The 23,467-nt window shown below is 46.2% G+C and overlaps 1 protein-coding gene across 4 annotated transcripts in view; it reads right to left on the bottom strand.

Moving 5' to 3' along the window:
- The window catches only part of alkal2b (ALK and LTK ligand 2b), a 33,939-nt gene extending 12,700 nt beyond the window's left edge, over nt 1-21,239 (bottom strand). The window contains exons 1-2 of one of the 4 annotated variants that reach the window (XM_045710566.2): nt 20,144-21,239; nt 628-960 (exon numbers count right to left, since the gene is read on the bottom strand). In XM_045710566.2, coding sequence (XP_045566522.1) covers nt 628-907 — 280 coding nt within the window. In that variant the 5' untranslated portion in view covers nt 908-960; nt 20,144-21,239. Of the gene's footprint in view, nt 1-627; nt 15,747-20,143 lie in introns of those variants that run through there. The other 3 variants (XM_082961353.1, XM_082961375.1, XM_082961399.1) reach the window with 3 other exon arrangements.
- Nucleotides 21,240-23,467: the final 2,228 nt, after the last annotated feature.

Genomic DNA, 23,467 nt, shown 5'->3' with positions numbered 1-23,467 from the left:
CTTGTGGAAAAAAGTGTGTTTTTGATTGGGTGTTTTTACCAGTGTCAGTCAAACGAGATAGCAGTCACGTGATTACCACATCAAACAAGAGATAGCAGTTACGCTATTACCACATCGAACAAGAGATAGCAGCAACGTGATTACCACATCAACAAAACATGAGCAAGAAGGGGGGGATTGACACAGAAGTTCAATATACAACAATTGAGAGGGAAAATTATACGTATTTATTATTTTTAAAGGGTCAATAGTAGCAGGAATCCAGCTCAACTATAATGTTGTCTCCATGGTGAGATGTGTTACTAATGGTGAATGACTGACCTATGATGTTGTCTCCATGGTGAGATGTGTTACTAATGGTTAATGACTGACCTATGATGTTGTCTCCATGGTGAGATGTGTTACTAATGGTGAATGACTGACCTATAATGTTGTCTCCATGGTGAGATGTGTTACTAATGGTGAATGACTGACCTATGATGTTGTCTCCATGGTGAGATGTGTTACTAATGGTGAATGACTGACCTATGATGTTGTCTCCATGGTGAGATGTGTTACTAATGGTGAATGACTGACCTATGATGTTGTCTCCATGGTGAGATGTGTTACTAATGGTGAATGACTGACCTATGATGTGTTCTCCATGGTGAGACTTGTTCACTTCATTCCTCTCCTTGGTCTCCAAGGTGAACTCCTGTTTTTTGGCGGGGTAGCGCACGTGTACCTCGTCCTGCTGCTGCCGCGTCAGACGCACCTTGTCCATGATGAGCTCCAGGAGGTTGCGTCCGTCTGTGCCCGCCCCTGTGGTCGCCCCCGGGCTCACGTGCACAGAGCTCTGTTTGCAGAATCCAGCGGTCAGCAGGAGGACCAGCAGCGCCAGTAGGACGGGGACACGCAGCGAACTCATCGCTCCTACCCCTGGGACCACGCCTTCCCCGCGTTGAGGCTCCTCACACTACCCTATAAACAAACACAGGCTCAACATTTAGTATAAAGACAAGCTAGTTTGGTGTTACTCCATGAAAAACAGTTCACTTCAGATATCAGAGTTACAGACAGATTTTCTCCTACCTAACACTGTCTCCTACTACCTAACACTGTCCCCTCCTACCTAACACGGTCCCCTCCTACCTAACACTGTCTCCTCCTACCTAACACTGCCTCCTCCTACCTAACACTGTATCCTCCTACCTAACACTGCCTCCTCCTACTTAACAATGTATCCTCCTACCTAACACTGTCCCCTCCTACCTAACACTGCCTCCTCCTACCTAACACTGTCTCCTCCTACCTAACACTGTCTCCTCCTACCTAACACTGTCCCCTCCTACCTAACACTATCTCCTCCTACCTAACACTGTACCTAACACTGCCTCCTCCTACCTAACACTGGCTCCTCCTACCTAACATTGTATCCTCCTACCTAACACAATTTCCTCCTACCTAATATTGTACCTAACACTGCATCCTCCTACCTAACACCGCATCCTCCTACCTAACACTGTCTCCTCCTACCTAACACTGTCTCCTACCTAATATTGTACCTAACACTGTCTCCTCCTACCTAACACTGTCTCCTCCTACCTAACACTGCCTCCTCCTACCTAACACTGCCTCCTCCTACCTAACACTGCCTCCTCCTACCTAACACTGAATCCTCCTACCTAACACTGCATCCTCCTACTTAACACTGTATCCTCCTACCTGACACTGCCTCCTCCTACTTAACAATGTATCCTCCTATCTAACACTGTCCCCTCCTACCTAACACTGCATCCTCCTACCTAAAACTGTATCCTCCTACCTAACACTGCCTCCTCCTACCTAACACTGTACCAAACACTGTCTCCTCCTACCGAACACTGTACCTAACACTGTCTCCTCCTACCTAACACTGTCTCCTCCTACCTAACACTGTCTCCTCCTACCTAACACTGTCCCCTCCTACCTAACACTATCTCCTCCTACCTAACACTGTACCTAACACTGCCTCCTCCTACCTAACACTGGCTCCTCCTACCTAACATTGTATCCTCCTACCTAACACAATTTCATCCTACCTAATATTGTACCTAACACTGCATCCTCCTACCTAACACCGCATCCTCCTACCTAACACTGTCTCCTCCTACCTAACACTGTCTCCTACCTAATATTGTACCTAACACTGTCTCCTCCTACCTAACACTGTCTCCTCCTACCTAAGACTGTCCCCTCCTACCTAACACTATCTCCTCCTACCTTACACTGTACCTAACACTGTCTCCTCCTACCTAACACTGTCCCCTCCTACCTAACACTGTCCCCTCCTACCTAACACTGTACCTAACACTGTCTCCTCCTACCTAACACTGTCCCCTCCTACCTAACACTGTCCCCTCCTATCTAACACTGTCTCCTCCTACCTAGCACTGTACCTAACACTGTCTCCTCCTACCTAACACTGTCCCCTCCTACCTAACACTATCTCCTCCTACCTAACACTGTACCTAACACTGCCTCCTCCTACCTAACACTGGCTCCTCCTACCTAACATTGTATCCTCCTACCTAACACAATTTCCTCCTACCTAATATTGTACCTAACACTGCATCCTCCTACCTAACACCGCATCCTCCTACCTAACACTGTCTCCTCCTACCTAACACTGTCTCCTACCTAATATTGTACCTAACACTGTCTCCTCCTACCTAACACTGTCTCCTCCTACCTAACACTGCCTCCTCCTACCTAACACTGCCTCCTCCTACCTAACACTGAATCCTCCTACCTAACACTGTACCTAACACTGCCTCCTCCTACCTAACACTGGCTCCTCCTACCTAACATTGTATCCTCCTACCTAACACAATTTCCTCCTACCTAATATTGTACCTAACACTGCATCCTCCTACCTAACACCGCATCCTCCTACCTAACACTGTCTCCTCCTACCTAACACTGTCTCCTACCTAATATTGTACCTAACACTGTCTCCTCCTACCTAACACTGTCTCCTCCTACCTAACACTGCCTCCTCCTACCTAACACTGCCTCCTCCTACCTAACACTGCCTCCTCCTACCTAACACTGTATCCTCCTACCTGACACTGCCTCCTCCTACTTAACAATGTATCCTCCTATCTAACACTGTCCCCTCCTACCTAACACTGCATCCTCCTACCTAACATTGTATCCTCCTACCTAACACAATTTCCTCCTACCTAATATTGTACCTAACACTGCATCTTCCTACCTAACACTGGCTCCTCCTACCTAACATTGTATCCTCCTACCTAACACAATTTCCTCCTACCTAATATTGTACCTAACACTGCATCCTCCTACCTAACACCGCATCCTCCTACCTAACACTGTCTCCTCCTACCTAACACTGTCTCCTACCTAATATTGTACCTAACACTGTCTCCTCCTACCTAACACTGTCTCCTCCTACCTAAGACTGTCCCCTCCTACCTAATACTATCTCCTCCTACCTTACACTGTACCTAACACTGTCTCCTCCTACCTAACACTGTCTCCTCCTACCTAACACTGTCCCCTCCTACCTAACACTGTCCCCTCCTACCTAACACTGTACCTAACACTGTCTCCTCCTACCTAACACTGTCCCCTCCTACCTAACACTGTCCCCTCCTACCTAACACTGTCCCCTCCTACCTAACACTGTCTCCTCCTACCTAGCACTGTACCTAACACTGTCTCCTCCTACCTAACACCGTCCCCTCCTACCTAACACTATCTCCTCCTACCTAACACTGTACCTAACACTGCCTCCTCCTACCTAACATTGTATCCTCCTACCTAACACAATTTCCTCCTACTTAATATTGTACCTAACACTGCATCCTCCTACCTAACACCGCATCCTCCTACCTAACACTGTCTCCTCCTACCTAACACTGTCTCCTACCTAATATTGTACCTAACACTGTCTCCTCCTACCTAATACTGTCTCCTCCTACCTAACACTGCCTCCTCCTACCTAACACTGCCTCCTCCTACCTAACACTGCCTCCTCCTACCTAACACTGAATCCTCCTACCTAACACTGCATCCTCCTACCTAACACTGTATCCTCCTACCTGACACTGCCTCCTCCTACTTAACAATGTATCCTCCTATCTAACACTGTCCCCTCCTACCTAACACTGCATCCTCCTACCTAAAACTGTATCCTCCTACCTAACACTGCCTCCTCCTACCTAACACTGTACCAAACACTGTCTCCTCCTACCGAACACTGTACCTAACACTGTCTCCTCCTACCTAACACTGCCTCCTCCTACCTAACACTGCCTCCTCCTACCTAACACTGAATCCTCCTACCTAACACTGTACCTAACACTGTCTCCTCCTACCTAACACTGGCTCCTCCTACCTAACATTGTATCCTCCTACCTAACACAATTTCCTCCTACCTAATATTGTACCTAACACTGCATCCTCCTACCTAACACTGCATCCTCCTACCTAACACCGCATCCTCCTACCTAACACTGTCTCCTCCTACCTAACACTGTCTCCTACCTAATATTGTACCTAACACTGTCTCCTCCTACCTAACACTGTCTCCTCCTACCTAACACTGCCTCCTCCTACCTAACACTGCCTCCTCCTACCTAACACTGCCTCCTCCTACCTAACACTGAATCCTCCTACCTAACACTGCATCCTCCTACCTAACACTGTATCCTCCTACCTGACACTGCCTCCTCCTACTTAACAATGTATCCTCCTATCTAACACTGTCCCCTCCTACCTAACACTGCATCCTCCTACCTAACATTGTATCCTCCTACTTAACACAATTTCCTCCTACCTAATATTGTACCTAACACTGCATCCTCCTACCTAACACTGTCTCCTACCTAATATTGTACCTAACACTGTCTCCTCCTACCTAACACTGTCTCCTCCTACCTAAGACTGTCCCCTCCTACCTAATACTATCTCCTCCTACCTTACACTGTACCTAACACTGTCTCCTCCTACCTAACACTGTCCCCTCCTACCTAACACTGTCCCCTCCTACCTAACACTGTACCTAACACTGTCTCCTCCTACCTAACACTGTCCCCTCCTACCTAACACTGTCCCCTACTACCTAACACTGTCCCCTCCTATCTAACACTGTCTCCTCTTACCTAGCACTGTCTCCTCCTACCTAGCACTGTACCTAACACTGTCTCCTCCTACCTAACACTGTCCCCTCCTACCTAACACTATCTCCTCCTACCTAACACTGTACCTAACACTGCCTCCTCCTACCTAACACTGGCTCCTCCTACCTAACATTGTATCCTCCTACCTAACACAATTTCCTCCTACCTAATATTGTACCTAACACTGTCCCCTCCTACCTAACACGGTCCCCTCCTACCTAACACTGTCTCCTCCTACCTAACACTGCCTCCTCCTACCTAACACTGTATCCTCCTACCTAACACTGCCTCCTCCTACTTAACAATGTATCCTCCTACCTAACACTGTCCCCTCCTACCTAACACTGCCTCCTCCTACCTAACACTGTCTCCTCCTACCTAACACTGTCTCCTCCTACCTAACACTGTCCCCTCCTACCTAACACTATCTCCTCCTACCTAACACTGTACCTAACACTGCCTCCTCCTACCTAACACTGGCTCCTCCTACCTAACATTGTATCCTCCTACCTAACACAATTTCCTCCTACCTAATATTGTACCTAACACTGCATCCTCCTACCTAACACTGCATCCTCCTACCTAACACCGCATCCTCCTACCTAACACTGTCTCCTCCTACCTAACACTGTCTCCTACCTAATATTGTACCTAACACTGTCTCCTCCTACCTAACACTGTCTCCTCCTACCTAACACTGCCTCCTCCTACCTAACACTGCCTCCTCCTACCTAACACTGCCTCCTCCTACCTAACACTGAATCCTCCTACCTAACACTGCATCCTCCTACCTAACACTGTATCCTCCTACCTGACACTGCCTCCTCCTACTTAACAATGTATCCTCCTATCTAACACTGTCCCCTCCTACCTAACACTGCATCCTCCTACCTAAAACTGTATCCTCCTACCTAACACTGCCTCCTCCTACCTAACACTGTACCAAACACTGTCTCCTCCTACCGAACACTGTACCTAACACTGTCTCCTCCTACCTAACACTGTCTCCTCCTACCTAACACTGTCTCCTCCTACCTAACACTGTCCCCTCCTACCTAACACTATCTCCTCCTACCTAACACTGTACCTAACACTGCCTCCTCCTACCTAACACTGGCTCCTCCTACCTAACATTGTATCCTCCTACCTAACACAATTTCATCCTACCTAATATTGTACCTAACACTGCATCCTCCTACCTAACACCGCATCCTCCTACCTAACACTGTCTCCTCCTACCTAACACTGTCTCCTACCTAATATTGTACCTAACACTGTCTCCTCCTACCTAACACTGTCTCCTCCTACCTAAGACTGTCCCCTCCTACCTAACACTATCTCCTCCTACCTTACACTGTACCTAACACTGTCTCCTCCTACCTAACACTGTCCCCTCCTACCTAACACTGTCCCCTCCTACCTAACACTGTACCTAACACTGTCTCCTCCTACCTAACACTGTCCCCTCCTACCTAACACTGTCCCCTCCTATCTAACACTGTCTCCTCCTACCTAGCACTGTACCTAACACTGTCTCCTCCTACCTAACACTGTCCCCTCCTACCTAACACTATCTCCTCCTACCTAACACTGTACCTAACACTGCCTCCTCCTACCTAACACTGGCTCCTCCTACCTAACATTGTATCCTCCTACCTAACACAATTTCCTCCTACCTAATATTGTACCTAACACTGCATCCTCCTACCTAACACCGCATCCTCCTACCTAACACTGTCTCCTCCTACCTAACACTGTCTCCTACCTAATATTGTACCTAACACTGTCTCCTCCTACCTAACACTGTCTCCTCCTACCTAACACTGCCTCCTCCTACCTAACACTGCCTCCTCCTACCTAACACTGAATCCTCCTACCTAACACTGTACCTAACACTGCCTCCTCCTACCTAACACTGGCTCCTCCTACCTAACATTGTATCCTCCTACCTAACACAATTTCCTCCTACCTAATATTGTACCTAACACTGCATCCTCCTACCTAACACCGCATCCTCCTACCTAACACTGTCTCCTCCTACCTAACACTGTCTCCTACCTAATATTGTACCTAACACTGTCTCCTCCTACCTAACACTGTCTCCTCCTACCTAACACTGCCTCCTCCTACCTAACACTGCCTCCTCCTACCTAACACTGCCTCCTCCTACCTAACACTGAAACCTCCTACCTAACACTGCCTCCTCCTACCTAACACTGAATCCTCCTACCTAACACTGCATCCTCCTACCTAACACTGTATCCTCCTACCTGACACTGCCTCCTCCTACTTAACAATGTATCCTCCTATCTAACACTGTCCCCTCCTACCTAACACTGCATCCTCCTACCTAACATTGTATCCTCCTACCTAACACAATTTCCTCCTACCTAATATTGTACCTAACACTGCATCTTCCTACCTAACACTGGCTCCTCCTACCTAACATTGTATCCTCCTACCTAACACAATTTCCTCCTACCTAATATTGTACCTAACACTGTCTCCTCCTACCTAACACTGTCTCCTCCTACCTAAGACTGTCCCCTCCTACCTAATACTATCTCCTCCTACCTTACACTGTACCTAACACTGTCTCCTCCTACCTAACACTGTCTCCTCCTACCTAACACTGTCCCCTCCTACCTAACACTGTCCCCTCCTACCTAACACTGTACCTAACACTGTCTCCTCCTACCTAACACTGTCCCCTCCTACCTAACACTGTCCCCTCCTACCTAACACTGTCCCCTCCTACCTAACACTGTCTCCTCCTACCTAGCACTGTACCTAACACTGTCTCCTCCTACCTAACACTGTCCCCTCCTACCTAACACTATCTCCTCCTACCTAACACTGTACCTAACACTGCCTCCTCCTACCTAACACTGGCTCCTCCTACCTAACATTGTATCCTCCTACCTAACACAATTTCCTCCTACCTAATATTGTACCTAACACTGTCCCCTACTACCTAACACTGTCCCCTCCTATCTAACACTGTCTCCTCTTACCTAGCACTGTCTCCTCCTACCTAGCACTGTACCTAACACTGTCTCCTCCTACCTAACACTGTCCCCTCCTACCTAACACTATCTCCTCCTACCTAACACTGTACCTAACACTGCCTCCTCCTACCTAACACTGGCTCCTCCTACCTAACATTGTATCCTCCTACCTAACACAATTTCCTCCTACCTAATATTGTACCTAACACTGCATCCTCCTACCTAACACCGCATCCTCCTACCTAACACTGTCTCCTCCTACCTAACACTGTCTCCTACCTAATATTGTACCTAACACTGTCTCCTCCTACCTAACACTGTCTCCTCCTACCTAACACTGCCTCCTCCTACCTAACACTGCCTCCTCCTACCTAACACTGCCTCCTCCTACCTAACACTGAATCCTCCTACCTAACACTGCATCCTCCTACCTAACACTGTATCCTCCTACCTGACACTGCCTCCTCCTACTTAACAATGTATCCTCCTATCTAACACTGTCCCCTCCTACCTAACACTGCATCCTCCTACCTAACATTGTATCCTCCTACTTAACACAATTTCCTCCTACCTAATATTGTACCTAACACTGTCTCCTCCTACCTAACACTGTCTCCTCCTACCTAAGACTGTCCCCTCCTACCTAATACTATCTCCTCCTACCTTACACTGTACCTAACACTGTCTCCTCCTACCTAACACTGTCCCCTCCTACCTAACACTGTCCCCTCCTACCTAACACTGTACCTAACACTGTCTCCTCCTACCTAACACTGTCCCCTCCTACCTAACACTGTCCCCTACTACCTAACACTGTCCCCTCCTATCTAACACTGTCTCCTCTTACCTAGCACTGTCTCCTCCTACCTAGCACTGTACCTAACACTGTCTCCTCCTACCTAACACTGTCCCCTCCTACCTAACACTATCTCCTCCTACCTAACACTGTACCTAACACTGCCTCCTCCTACCTAACACTGGCTCCTCCTACCTAACATTGTATCCTCCTACCTAACACAATTTCCTCCTACCTAATATTGTACCTAACACTGTCCCCTACTACCTAACACTGTCCCCTCCTATCTAACACTGTCTCCTCTTACCTAGCACTGTCTCCTCCTACCTAGCACTGTACCTAACACTGTCTCCTCCTACCTAACACTGTCCCCTCCTACCTAACACTATCTCCTCCTACCTAACACTGTACCTAACACTGCCTCCTCCTACCTAACACTGGCTCCTCCTACCTAACATTGTATCCTCCTACCTAACACAATTTCCTCCTACCTAATATTGTACCTAACACTGCATCCTCCTACCTAACACCGCATCCTCCTACCTAACACTGTCTCCTCCTACCTAACACTGTCTCCTACCTAATATTGTACCTAACACTGTCTTCTCCTACCTAACACTGTCTCCTCCTACCTAACACTGCCTCCTCCTACCTAACACTGCCTCCTCCTACCTAACACTGCCTCCTCCTACCTAACACTGAATCCTCCTACCTAACACTGCATCCTCCTACCTAACACTGTATCCTCCTACCTGACACTGCCTCCTCCTACTTAACAATGTATCCTCCTATCTAACACTGTCCCCTCCTACCTAACACTGCATCCTCCTACCTAACATTGTATCCTCCTACCTAACACAATTTCCTCCTAGCTAATATTGTACCTAACACTGCATCCTCCTACCTAACACTGGCTCCTCCTACCTAACATTGTATCCTCCTACCTAACACAATTTCCTCCTACCTAATATTGTACCTAACACTGCATCCTCCTACCTAACACCGCATCCTCCTACCTAACACTGTCTCCTCCTACCTAACACTGTCTCCTACCTAATATTGTACCTAACACTGTCTCCTCCTACCTAACACTGTCTCCTCCTACCTAAGACTGTCCCCTCCTACCTAATACTATCTCCTCCTACCTTACACTGTACCTAACACTGTCTCCTCCTACCTAACACTGTCCCCTCCTACCTAACACTGTCCCCTCCTACCTAACACTGTCCCCTCCTACCTAACACTGTACCTAACACTGTCTCCTCCTACCTAACACTGTCCCCTCCTACCTAACACTGTCCCCTCCTACCTAACACTGTCCCCTCCTATCTAACACTGTCTCCTACTACCTAGCACTGTACCTAACACTGTCTCCTCCTACCTAACACTGTCCCCTCCTACCTAACACTATCTCCTCCTACCTAACACTGTACCTAACACTGCCTCCTCCTACCTAACACTGGCTCCTCCTACCTAACATTGTATCCTCCTACCTAACACAATTTCCTCCTACCTAATATTGTACCTAACACTGCATCCTCCTACCTAACACCGCATCCTCCTACCTAACACTGTCTCCTCCTACCTAACACTGTCTCCTACCTAATATTGTACCTAACACTGTCTCCTCCTACCTAACACTGCCTCCTCCTACCTAACACTGCCTCCTCCTACCTAACACTGCCTCCTCCTACCTAACACTGAATCCTCCTACCTAACACTGCATCCTCCTACCTAACACTGTATCCTCCTACCTGACACTGCCTCCTCCTACTTAACAATGTATCCTCCTATCTAACACTGTCCCCTCCTACCTAACACTGCATCCTCCTACCTAAAACTGTATCCTCCTACCTAACACTGCCTCCTCCTACCTAACACTGTACCAAACACTGTCTCCTCCTACCGAACACTGTACCTAACACTGTCTCCTCCTACCTAACACTGTCTACCTAACACTGCCTCCTCCTACCTAACACTGGCTCCTCCTACCTAACATTGTATCCTCCTACCTAACACAATTTCCTCCTACCTAATATTGTACCTAACACTGCATCCTCCTACCTAACACCGCATCCTCCTACCTAACACTGTCTCCTCCTACCTAACACTGTCTCCTCCCCAATATTGTACTTAACACTGTCTCCTCCTACCTAACACTGTCTCCTCCTACCTAAGACTGTCCCCTCCTACCTAACACTATCTCTTCCTACCTTACACTGTACCTAACACTGTCTCCTCCTACCTAACACTGTCCCCTCCTACCTAACACTGTCCCCTCCTACCTAACACTGTCCCCTCCTACCTAACACTGTACCTAACACTGTCTCCTCCTACCTAACACTGTCCCCTCCTACCTAACACTGTCCCCTCCTACCTAACACTGTCCCCTCCTATCTAACACTGTCTCCTCCTACCTAGCACTGTACCTAACACTGTCTCCTCCTACCTAACACTGTCCCCTCCTACCTAACACTGTCCCCTACTACCCATAAAAACAGCACCACCTTTCCACTGATGAATCATGGTACGAATCATATCTGTTTGAGATAGCTCTGTGAGTAACCATCCATTGTAGAGCAGCTGTACACTTCTCAATGGGAGGTTTGTACAGGAACTGGCAGCATCCTCTCAGGGTAGAGTCAGTTACTAAACCACTCGACCACCTCGTAGACTTCAGTCCCTGCATAGATGTAGCATCTTCCTGCTGAGTGTACGAAAACGCTCCTGCTCTGTAGAGGATCAAGTCTTATTGGGGACAGTTTCCTCAGTGTCTGATGACAACCGTCCCGTTGTAGGTGATAAACCGGAGGAGACTGCAGTCTCATCCTACACTCCAGTAGCTACTTGAAAGAGCCCAGCAGTGCAGCAACGACCCCCTTTAGAACCCAACGCAGCACCCGGGAAGACATGATAGAGGACACTACTGTTATGACACACGATGAATTCCACCCAACCTCACTCAAATCACCAAGTTTGTGAATCCAGCCCTAATCCAGAGTGAGAAAGAGAGAGAGAGAAAGAGACAGAGAGAGGCAGAGAGACAGAGAGAGAGAGCGACAGAGAGAGAGAGAGAGAGAGAGAGAGAGAGACAGAGAGAGAGAGAATGTGAAGTCCTTTCCTTGGTAGTATCGCATAATTCACATTGCAAGGGTCCTATAACCTAACATACCCTCCTGATGACTATACAGTGCCTTGGAAAAGCATTCATCCCCCTTGGCGTTTTTCCTATTTTGTTGCATTACAACCTGTAATTTAAATTGATTTTTATTTGGATTTCATGCAATGGTCATACACAAAATAGTCCAAATTGGTGAAGTGAAATGAAAGGAATAACTTGTTTAAAAAAATTCAAAACAATCAAAAACAGAAAAGTGGTGCGTGCATATGTATTCACTCCCTTTGCTATGAAGTCCCTCAATAAGATCTGGTGCAACCAATTACCTTCAGAAGTCACATAATTACTTAAATAAGGTCCACCTGTGTGCAGTCTAAGTGTCACATGATCTCAGTATATATACACCTGTTCTGAAAGGCCACCGAGTCTGCAACACCACTAAGCAAGGGGCACCACCAAGCAAGCGACACCATGAAGACCAAGGAGCTCTCCAATCAGGTCAGGGACAAAGTTGTGGAGAAGTACAGATTAGGGTTGGGTTATAAAAAATATACCTGTAACTTTAACATCCCACAGAGCACCATTAAATCCATTATTCAAAAATGGAAAGAATATGGCACCACAACAAACCTGCCAAGAGAGGGCCGCCCACCAAAACTCACGGACCAGGCAAGGAGGGCATTAATCAGAGAGGAAACAAAAAGACCAAAGATAACCCTGAAGGAGCTGCAAAGCTCCACAGTGGAGATTGGAGTATCTGTCCATAGGACCACTTTAAGCCGTACACTCCACAGAGCTGGGCTTACGGAAGAGTGCCTAGAAAGAAATTGCTTAATATAAGCACACATGTTTGGTGTTCACCAAAAGGCATGTGGGAGACTCCCCAAACATATGGAAGAAGGTACTCTGGTCAAATGAGACTAAAATTTAGCTTTTTGGCAATAAAGGAAAATGCAAACCCAACACCTCTCATCACCCCGAGAACACCATCCCCACAGTGAAGCATGGTGGTGGCAGCATCATGCTGTGGGGATGTTTTTCATTGGCAGGGACTGGGAAACTGGTCAGAATTGAAGGAATGATGGATGGCGCTAAATACAGGGAAATTCTTGAGGGAAACCTGTTTCAGACAGAGGTTCACCTTCCAGCAGGACAATGACCCTAAGCATACTGCTGAAGCAACAGTCGAGTGGTTTAAGGGGAAACATTTAAATGTCTTGGAATGGCCTAGTCAAAGCCAAGACCTCAATCCAATTGAGAATCTGTGGTATGACTTAAAGATTGCAGTACACCAGTGGAACCCATTCAACTTGAAGGAGCTGGAGCAGTTTTGCCTTGAAGAATGGGCAAAAATCCTAGTTGCTAGATGTGCCAAACTTATAGAGACATACCCCAACAGACTTGCAGCTGTAATTACTGCAAAAGGTGCCTCTACAAAGTATTGACTTTGGGGGGGTGAATAGTTATGCACGCTCAAGTTTTCTGTGTTTGTCTTATTTCTTGTTTATTTCACAATAAAAAAATATGTTGCATCTTCAAAGGCATGTTGTGTAAATCAAATTATACAAACCCCCGAAAAATCTATTTTAATTCTAGGATAGAAGGCAACAAAATAGGAAGTATATAAGCCACTGTAACCTAACAGTTAGACCCTCCTGATGACCTATAACCTAACAGACCCTCCTGATGACCTATAACCAAACAGTTAGACCCTCCTGATGCCCTATAACCTAACAGTTAGACCTTCCCGATGACCTATAACCTAACAGACCCTCCTGATGCCCTATAACCAAACAGTTAGACCCTCCTGATGCCCTATAACCTAACAGTTAGACCCTCCTGATGACCTATAACCTAACAGTTAGACCCTACTGATAACCTATAACCTAACAGTTAGACCCTACTGATGACCTATAACCTAACAGTTAGACCCTCCTGATGCCCTATAACCTAACAGTTAGACCCTCCTGATGACCTATAACCTAACAGTTAGACCCTCCTGATGACCTATAACCTAACAGTTAGACCCTACTGATGACCTATAACCTAACAGTTAGACCCTCCTGATGACCTATAACCTAACAGACACTACTGATAACCTATAACCTAATCCAGGCACTTGTCATCTCCCGTCTGGATTACTGCAACTCCCTGTTGGCGGGGCTCCCTGCCTGTGCCATTAAACCCCTACAACTCATCCAGAATGCCACAGCCCGTCTGGTGTTCAACCCTCCCAAGTTCTCTCACGTCACCCCGCTCCTCCACACACTCCACTGGCTTCCAGTTGAAGCTCGCATCTGCTACAAGACCATGGTGCTTGCCTACGGAGCTGTGAGGGGAACGGCACCTCCGTACCTTCAGGCTCTGATCAGTCCCTACACCCAAACAAGGGCACTGCGTTCATCCACCTCTGGCCTGCTCGCCTCCCTACCTCTGCGGAAGCACAGTTCCCGCTCAGCCCAGTCAAAACTGTTCGCTGCTCTGGCACCCCAATGGTGGAACAAGCTCCCTCACGACGCCAGGACAGCGGAGTCAATCACCACCTTCCGGAGACACCTGAAACCCCACCTCTTTAAGGAATACCTAGGATAGGATAAAGTAATCCTTCTAACCCCCCCCCAAAAAAAAATATATAGATGTACTATTGTAAAGTGGTTGTTCCACTGGATATCATAAGGTGAATGCACCAATTTGTAAGTCGCTCTGGATAAGAGCGTCTGCTAAATGACATAAATGTAAATGTCTAACAGACACTCCTGATGCCCTATAACCTAACAGTTAGACCCTCCTGATGCCCTATAACCTAACAGTTAGCCCCTCCTGATGCCCTATAACCTAACAGTTAGACCCTCCTGATGCCCTATAACCTAACAGTTAGACCCTCCTGATGACCTATAACCTAACAGTTAGACCCTCCTGATGCCCTATAACCTAACAGACCCTCCTGATGCCCTATAACCTAACAGACCCTCCTGATGAACTATAACCTAACAGTTAGACCCTCCTGATAACCTATAACCTAACAGTTAGACATCAGACCTGATTGATCCTTTAATAACCAACAAAATAAAGGAAACACTGAAATAAACTGTCTTAAAACCTGTTGGGGATAGGGGGCAGTATTTACACAGCCGGATAAAAAACGTACCCGATTTAATCTGGTTACTACTCCTGCCCAGTAACTAGAATATGCATATAATTATTGGCTTTGGATAGAAAACACCCTAAAGTTTCTAAAACTGTTTGAATGGTGTCTGTGAGTATAACAGAACTCATATGGCAGGCCAAAACCTGAGAAGATTCCATGCAGGAAGTGGCCTGTCTGACAAATTGTGTTTCATCTTGGCTCTTTTTATTGAAGACTGAGGATCTTTGCAATAACGTGACACTTCCTACGGCTCCCATAGGCTCTCAGAGCCCGGGAAAAAGCTGAACGATATCGAGGCAGGCTCTGGCTGAAACACATTATCGCATTTGGCTTGTGGCCGATAATAGTACTATGGGCTTAGGCGCGTGCCCGAGTCGACCGAATGCTTTATTTTCTTTCGTCTGTTTACCTAAACGCAGATTCCCGGTCAGAATATTATCGCTTTTTTTGAGAAAAATGGCATAAAAATTGATTTTAAACAGCGGTTGACATGCTTCGAAGTACGGTAATGGAATATTTAGAATTTTTTTGTCACGAATTGCGCCATGCTCGTCACCCTTATTTACCCTTTCGGATAGTGTCTTGAACGCACGAACAAAACGCCGCTGTTTGGATATAACTATGGATTATTTTGAACCAAACCAACATTTGTTATTGAAGTAGAAGTCCTGGGAGTGCATTCTGACGAAGACAGCAAAGGTAATAACATTTTTCTTATAGTAAATCTGACTTTGATGAGTGCTAAACTTGCTGGGTGTCTAAATAGCTAGCCCTGTGATGCTGGGCTATCTACTGAGAATATTGCAAAATGTGCTTTCACCGAAAAGCTATTTTAAAATCGGACATATCGAGTGCATAGAGGAGTTCTGTATCTATAATTCTTAAAATAATTGTTATGCTTTTTGTGAACGTTTGACGTGAGTAATTTAGTAAATTCACCGGCAGTGTTCGGTGGGAATGCTAGTCACATGCTAGTCACATGCTAATGTAAAAAGCTGGTTTTTGATATAAATATGAACTTGATTGAACAAAACATGCATGTATTGTATAACATAATGTCCTAGGGTTGTCATCTGATGAAGATCATCAAAGGTTAGTGCTACATTTAGCTGTGGTTTGGGTTCATGTGACATTATATGCTAGCTTGAAAAATGGGTGTCTGATTATTTCTGTCTGGGTACTCTGCTGACATAATCTAATGTTTTGCTTTCGTTGTAAAGCCTTTTTGAAATCGGACAGTGTGGTTAGATTAACGAGAGTCTTATCTTTAAAATGGTGTAAAATAGTCATATGTTTGAAAAATTGAAGTTTTTGCATTCTTGAATAACGCGCCACGGGATTACACTGGCTGTTGAGTAGGTGGGACGAGGTTAATAGGAAGTTGGACCACCACGAGCAGCAGGTTACCATGAGCAGCCAGATCAACATTTTAGTAGACGCTCTTATCCAGAGCGACTTACAGTAGTGAATGCATACATTTCATACATTTTCCGTACTGGTCCTCCGTGGGAATTGAACCCACAACCCTGGCGTTGCAAACACCATGCTCTACCAACTGAGCCACACAGGACCATGTTGTTCCCCTGCTCAACAGGGTGTTGGGTCACTATGAGCAGCCAGAACAGCAGGGCGTTGGGTCACTATGAGCAGCCAGAACAGCAGGGTGTTGGGTCACTAAGAGCAGCCAGAACAGCAGGGCGTTGGGTCACTATGAGCAGCCAGAACAGCAGGGTGTTGGGTCACTATGAGCAGCCAGAACAGCAGGGCGTTGGGTCACTAAGAGCAGCCAGAACAGCAGGGCGTTGGGTCACCACGAGCAGCCAGAACAGCAGGGCGTTGGGTCACTATGAGCAGCCAGAACAGCAGGGCGTTGGGTCACCATGAGCAGCCAGAACAGCAGGGCGTTGGGTCACCACGAGCAGCCAGAACAGCAGGGCGTTGGGTCACTATGAGCAGCCAGAACAGCAGGGCGTTGGGTCACTATGAGCAGCCAGAACAGCAGGGCGTTGGGTCACTATGAGCAGCCAGAACAGCAGGGCGTTGGGTCACTATGAGCAGCCAGAACAGCAGGGCGTTGGGTCACCACGAGCAGCCAGAACAGCTTTAATGTGCTTTAGCATAGATTCTTGGCATAGAAGTGTCTGGAACTTTATTGGAGGGATGGGACACCATTAATTTCTTAATTAACTCGGGAACCACACAGAAACAACTTGCTTTCAATATTCTTTGTATCCCTCATTTAATCAAGTGTTTCATTTATTTTGGCAGTTACCCCCCCCCCCCCCCGTCTCTCTCTCTCTCTCAATTTCAATAAAATTTCAATGTAAGGGGCTTTATTAGCATGGGAAACACATGTTTACATTGCCAAAGCAAGTGAAATAGTATAAAGACATTTCAAATGTCACATTATGTCTATATACAGTATTGTAATGATGTGCAAATATTTAAAGTACAAAAGGGAAAATAAATAAACATAAATATAGGTTGTATTTACAATGGTTTTTTTTTCTTCACTGGTTGCCCTTTTCTTGTGGCAACAGGTCACAAATCTTGTTGCTGTGATGGCACACTGTGGTATTTCACCCAGTAGATATGGGAGTTTATCAAAATTTGACTTGTTTTCAAATTCTTTATATGGTCATAAATTTGTCAGGTCAGGAAGCACAGCTCAGTTTCCACCTCAGGAGGTTACATGGACCATTGCATACTGGCTACAATGGTTCACTGTACTGATTAGAATCTCAGTTACACATGCTAAATCAACAATTTTGTTGTGTGTGTGTGTGTGTGTGTGTGTGTGTGTGTGTGTGTGTGTGTGTGTGTGTGTGTGTGTGTGTGTGTGTGTGTGTGTGTGTGTGTGTGTGTGTGTGTGTGTTTGTGTGTGTGTGTGTGTGTGTGTGTGTGAAATGTCAGAGGTTAATAGCCTAAAGGGTTAAACTGAAAAGAGACTTGTTGAATTCTGGACCACAACAGTTTCACAGTGGAGCTCCATGCTCACTGTGACTTCATTCACATACTATTATAATTACTATTCTATTAGTCAGTTAGTCATTAAGACACCATATTAGTCATGCAATCATAATGCAGTCTCTCTTAAACACAGCCACGTACCAAATACATATTTTGAAGCACTTTGAGCTACGTTTATTGATGAGAAGTGCATAAGACACACACACACACACACACACACACACACACACACACACTACAGTCTGAACAGTAGGCATTCATGGTGTGTCCAATACTGTCTGTGATGTAGCTCAGTTATCTGTCTGTCTCTATAGTCTCATCAGTTATCTGTCTCCTCTATAGTCTCATCAGTTGTCTGTCTCCTCTATAGTCTCATCAGTTATCTGTCTCCTCTATAGTCTCATCAGTTATCTGTCTCCTCTATAGTCTCATCAGTTATCTGTCTCCTCTATAGTCTCATCAGTTATCTGTCTCCTCTATAGTCTCATCAGTTATCTGTCTCCTCTATAGTCTCATCAGTTGTCTGTCTCCTCTATAGTCTCATCAGTTATCTGTCTCCTCTATAGTCTCATCAGTTATCTGTCTCCTCTATAGTCTCATCAGTTATCTGTCTCCTCTATAGTCTCATCAGTTATCTGTCTCCTCTATAGTCATCAGTTATCTGTCTCCTCTATAGTCTCATCAGTTGTCTGTCTCCTCTATAGTCTCATCAGTTGTCTGTCTCCTCTATAGTCTCATCAGTTGTCTGTCTCCTCTATAGTCATCAGTTATCTGTCTCCTCTATAGTCTCATCAGTTATCTGTCTCCTCTATAGTCTCATCAGTTATCTGTCTCCTCTATAGTCTCATCAGTTATCTGTCTCCTCTATAGTCTCATCAGTTGTCTGTCTCCTCTATAGTCTCATCAGTTATCTGTCTCCTCTATAGTCTCATCAGTTATCTGTCTCCTCTATAGTCTCATCAGTTATCTGTCTCCTCTATAGTCTCATCAGTTATCTGTCTCTATAGTCTCATCAGTTATCTGTCTCCTCTATAGTCATCAGTTATCTGTCTCCTCTATAGTCATCAGTTGTCTGTCTCCTCTATAGTCTCATCAGTTATCTGTCTCTATAGTCTCATCAGTTATCTGTCTCCTCTATAGTCTCATCAGTTATCTGTCTCCTCTATAGTCTCATCAGTTATCTGTCTCCTCTATAGTCTCATCAGTTATCTGTCTCCTCTATAGTCTCATCAGTTATCTGTCTCCTCTATAGTCTCATCAGTTATCTGTCTCCTCTATAGTCATCAGTTGTCTGTCTCCTCTATAGTCTCATCAGTTATCTGTCTCCTCTATAGTCTCATCAGTTATCTGTCTCTATAGTCTCATCAGTTATCTGTCTCCTCTATAGTCATCAGTTGTCTGTCTCCTCTGTTGTCATCAGGACATAGGAAACTTCCAAACAGACAGGAATCAATAGAAAGTAGTATGTGGTTCCCTGCCTGAACTACCTGATCAAAGGTCTCTCTCTCTCTGTCATTGAAACACACACACACACCGACACACACCGACACACACACACACACACACACACACACACACACACACACACACACACACACACACACACACACACACACACACACACACACACACACACACACACACACACACACACACACAAAATAATGAAAGGGAGAGAGAGAAGGAGAGAGAGGGAACGTTATTCCAATGTCCCCGTGTCCCTGTCTGATCCGTGGTACTGACACCAGACTACTGCTATGACCCGTGAGGGCTACCAACAGTTGGCCACTTGGGTAACTAACGCTGCTGCGTAAAAGGACAGCCCCGTTTGAGACACGATGACTTCGACTTATGTTCAAACTATGAACAACAGTTAAGTGGCAGACACTCAGGGTTGGAATAGGAACAGGACCGGTAATATAATAGGTTTATAGTTACCTGAGTTGTGTTGTCTCGCGGGTACCAGGTGAACAGAAGCCAACCTGCTGGTGCTGCGTGTTCCGGGATTAAACACCTTTTAATCGCTTCAACTACACACAAGACACACACACACACACACTCCAATACACACTCCTAACTACACGCACAGCTTGTCTTCGCCGTGCCGTGCGTCCTTTGCCTCACTCCAAATACGTATCCCCTAGCTCGGGTGCTCCACGCAACTTTTGTCCGGACAGGCGTGCGCCGTGTGTCCTAAATTCAGTAGTTGTAGTTCCCAGTCCCGTACGCTGTTTTATATCTGGTGCTCCTCTGTTGAAGGTGGCGACGGAGCCGCCGTAGTAGAGTGGGTGGATAAATTAACGACTGATGCAACTTTTTTAATAACTCTAGACCTCATCTCCTGCTGATGAATTCGGCTGCCCGGTGTGTCGCGAGCTCCTCCGCTACATGCTGGCTGGTTCACCGTGCGCGCCACTGCCGCGCACTTTGTGTGTGTGTGTGTGTGTGTGTGTGTGTGTGTGTGTGTGTGTGTGTGTGTGTGTGTGTGTGTGTGTGTGTGTGTGGTGAAGTCCCCGGAGTATTTATCTATTATCCCGGGTTGTCTTCGATCAGAACAGCGTTCAAGACGGGAGCATAACCGAACACAGACGTCATATTTACACCGGATCGATATCGAGCCCTAGCCCCGGTTGCCCCATGCAGCTCTCTCAGTGCTCTCGGTTTGGAGAAGAAAAAAAAACGTTATATTCCTCTCCTATTTTTCTCCTCTCAGTCTACAGAGCGGGGGAATGATTGTTAGTAATATAGTAAGGTAGAAACTTTCTCCCGTTCAATCATTCTGGAACACGAGCAGCGCGAGGGTTAACACTAGAACGTTGAATAAATCCTGCTCCCGCGATGTTCCTCCTCGATCGATTTCCGTTTAATCACATATTGTCCGCCAGAGGACAGGAAATCCCCGACATTAATTTGATTACTGAAGCAGGGTGGTTTGCGTATTTCTGGAGACACACACACACACGAGCGCTCCAAATGCGCTCTGCTGACAACCTGACCTCGGAGCGCGGGAATGTAGGACTCTCCTCTGCGCCCAATATTGCTTTCGTTTACTTAATCTGAACACCACTCCCCTAATGCATAAGAAAACATCTCTCTCCTCCTCCTCTCTTCGCCCTGAGTCAGGGGTTGTGTGTGTGGTTGTGTGGTTGTGTACTCCTCCTCTCTTCGCCCTGAGTCAGGGGTTGTGTGTGTGGTTGTGTGGTTGTGTGGGCCCTAAGCAATATTTGGTGGGAAGGGGGTGGAAGGGACATTTCCTGCAATTCTACCCATTTTGTAATGATTTATGCCATGTTAATATGATATCTGAGTGAGAATGAAAAACAAAACCTATGGGGGCCCCAGGAGGTCAGAGCCCCTGGGCACATTCCCTGTTTGCCCTGGTATTCTTCCATGATTACTTCAAGTTTAGATAGCTGGCTAGACCAACTACCAATCAAAACATTGTTAGCTGACATGGCTAATTGAGTGGCTGTCAGTGACTGACATAAGAGAAAAAACACTATTGCTTATGCCTGGAACATGCCCTGTGTATGTGTGTGTGTGTGTGTGTGTGTGTGTGTGTGTGTGTGTGTGTGTGTGTGTGTGTGTGTGTGTGTGTGTGTGTGTGTGTGTGTGTGTGTGTGTGTGTGTGTGTGTGCTCATGTGGTTTTGGCTATATTTTCCAGGCTTGTCTTCCTTAGCTACCTGAGGGGTTAATGTTAATTAGCATTATGTCTTGCTCCAGCTGTAACTTGTACAGATTAATCAGGATGATCACGAGGGACAGATTAATTAGGATGATCACGAGGGAAAGATTATTCAGGATGATCACGAGGGACAGATTAATTAGGATGATCACGAGGGACAGATTATTCAGGATGATCACGAGGGACAGATTATTCAGGATGATCACGAGGGACAGATTATTCAGGATGATCACGAGGGACAGATTAATTAGGATGATCACGAGGGACAGATTAATCATGATGATCACGAGGGACAGATTAATCATGATGATCACGAGGGACAGATTATTCAGGATGATCACGAGGGACAGATTAATTAGGATGATCACGAGGGACAGATTAATTAGGATGATCACGAGGGACAGATTATTCAGGATGATCACGAGGGACAGATTAATCTGGATGATCACGAGGGACAGATTAATCTGGATGATCACGAGGGACAGATTAATCAGGATGATCACGAGGGGCAGATTAATCAGGATGATCACGAGGGACAGATTAATCAGGATGATCACGAGGGGCAGTGATGAGGGGCAGATCATGATGATCACGAGGGACAGATAAATCATGATGATCACGAGGGGACAGATTAATCAGGATGATCACGAGGGATAGTTAACAGATCTCTCACCTCTCCCTCAGCTCAACACTGGACTCAACACTGGAGTCAACACTGGAGTCAACACTGCCACTTAGTGAATTACACTCATATTATCGCGTAGGCCTCTCTCGCTCTCTCTCTCTCTCTGCATATCCCTCTCTCCCTCTCTCTCTATCCCCCTCTCCCTCTCTCTCTGTCTCTCTCTCTCTCTCTCTCTCTCTATCCCCCTCTCTCCCTCTCTCTCTCCCTCTCGTTCTCCACCTCTCTCTCTCCCTCTATCTCTCTCTTCCTCTATCTCTCTCTCTGTCTCGCTGTCTCTCACATTCATTCATTCTTTCTGAACGTAGGGCTACATTACAATGGAACACAGATCATCTGGCCCAACGCTGAGTGGCCAATGTGTGATCTGTCTGGAGCCAGTGCTGAAGGACAGTATCAGTCCAGAGTAGCCTAGATGAAGTTAAGACTTCTTGTCCATTCAAACTACTCGTATTTATAAATCAACCAGTAAGTCACTACTGACCCCAAACGTTGGTGTCAATCAAGAGTGTATGTGTAAGGTGATTGGGTGGTTGGATTGGAGCGTTGAGTCAAGCACATCTTAGTTATTGTAGCTGATGATGAATAATGTCAACTATTTCCAGTCAATTAACTTTGTCTTCCTTAGCTGACAATAATTAGAGCCAGCCATGTCCACACTCTGCATGCATCCTATGATAATCAGCCACACACACACATGCACGCACGCACGCATGCACACACACACACTAAGTTTGACAATGTTTATAGGTGTGTGTGTGTGTGTGTGTGTGTGTGTGTGTGTGTGTGTGTGTGTGTGTGTGTGTGTGTGTGTGTGTGTGTGTGTGTGTGTGTGTGTGTGTGTGTGTGAATTAGGTTTGACAGTGAATCCTCTGTAAGCTGTGGCTTTAGTCT

The sequence above is a fragment of the Salmo salar genome, chromosome 01 (assembly GCF_965601325.2).
Source record: "Salmo salar chromosome 01, fSalSal1, whole genome shotgun sequence".
NCBI lineage: Eukaryota > Metazoa > Chordata > Actinopteri > Salmoniformes > Salmonidae > Salmo > Salmo salar.
Note: the sequence above shows the minus strand (reverse complement) of the source record. Positions and strands in the feature narration are given on the sequence as shown.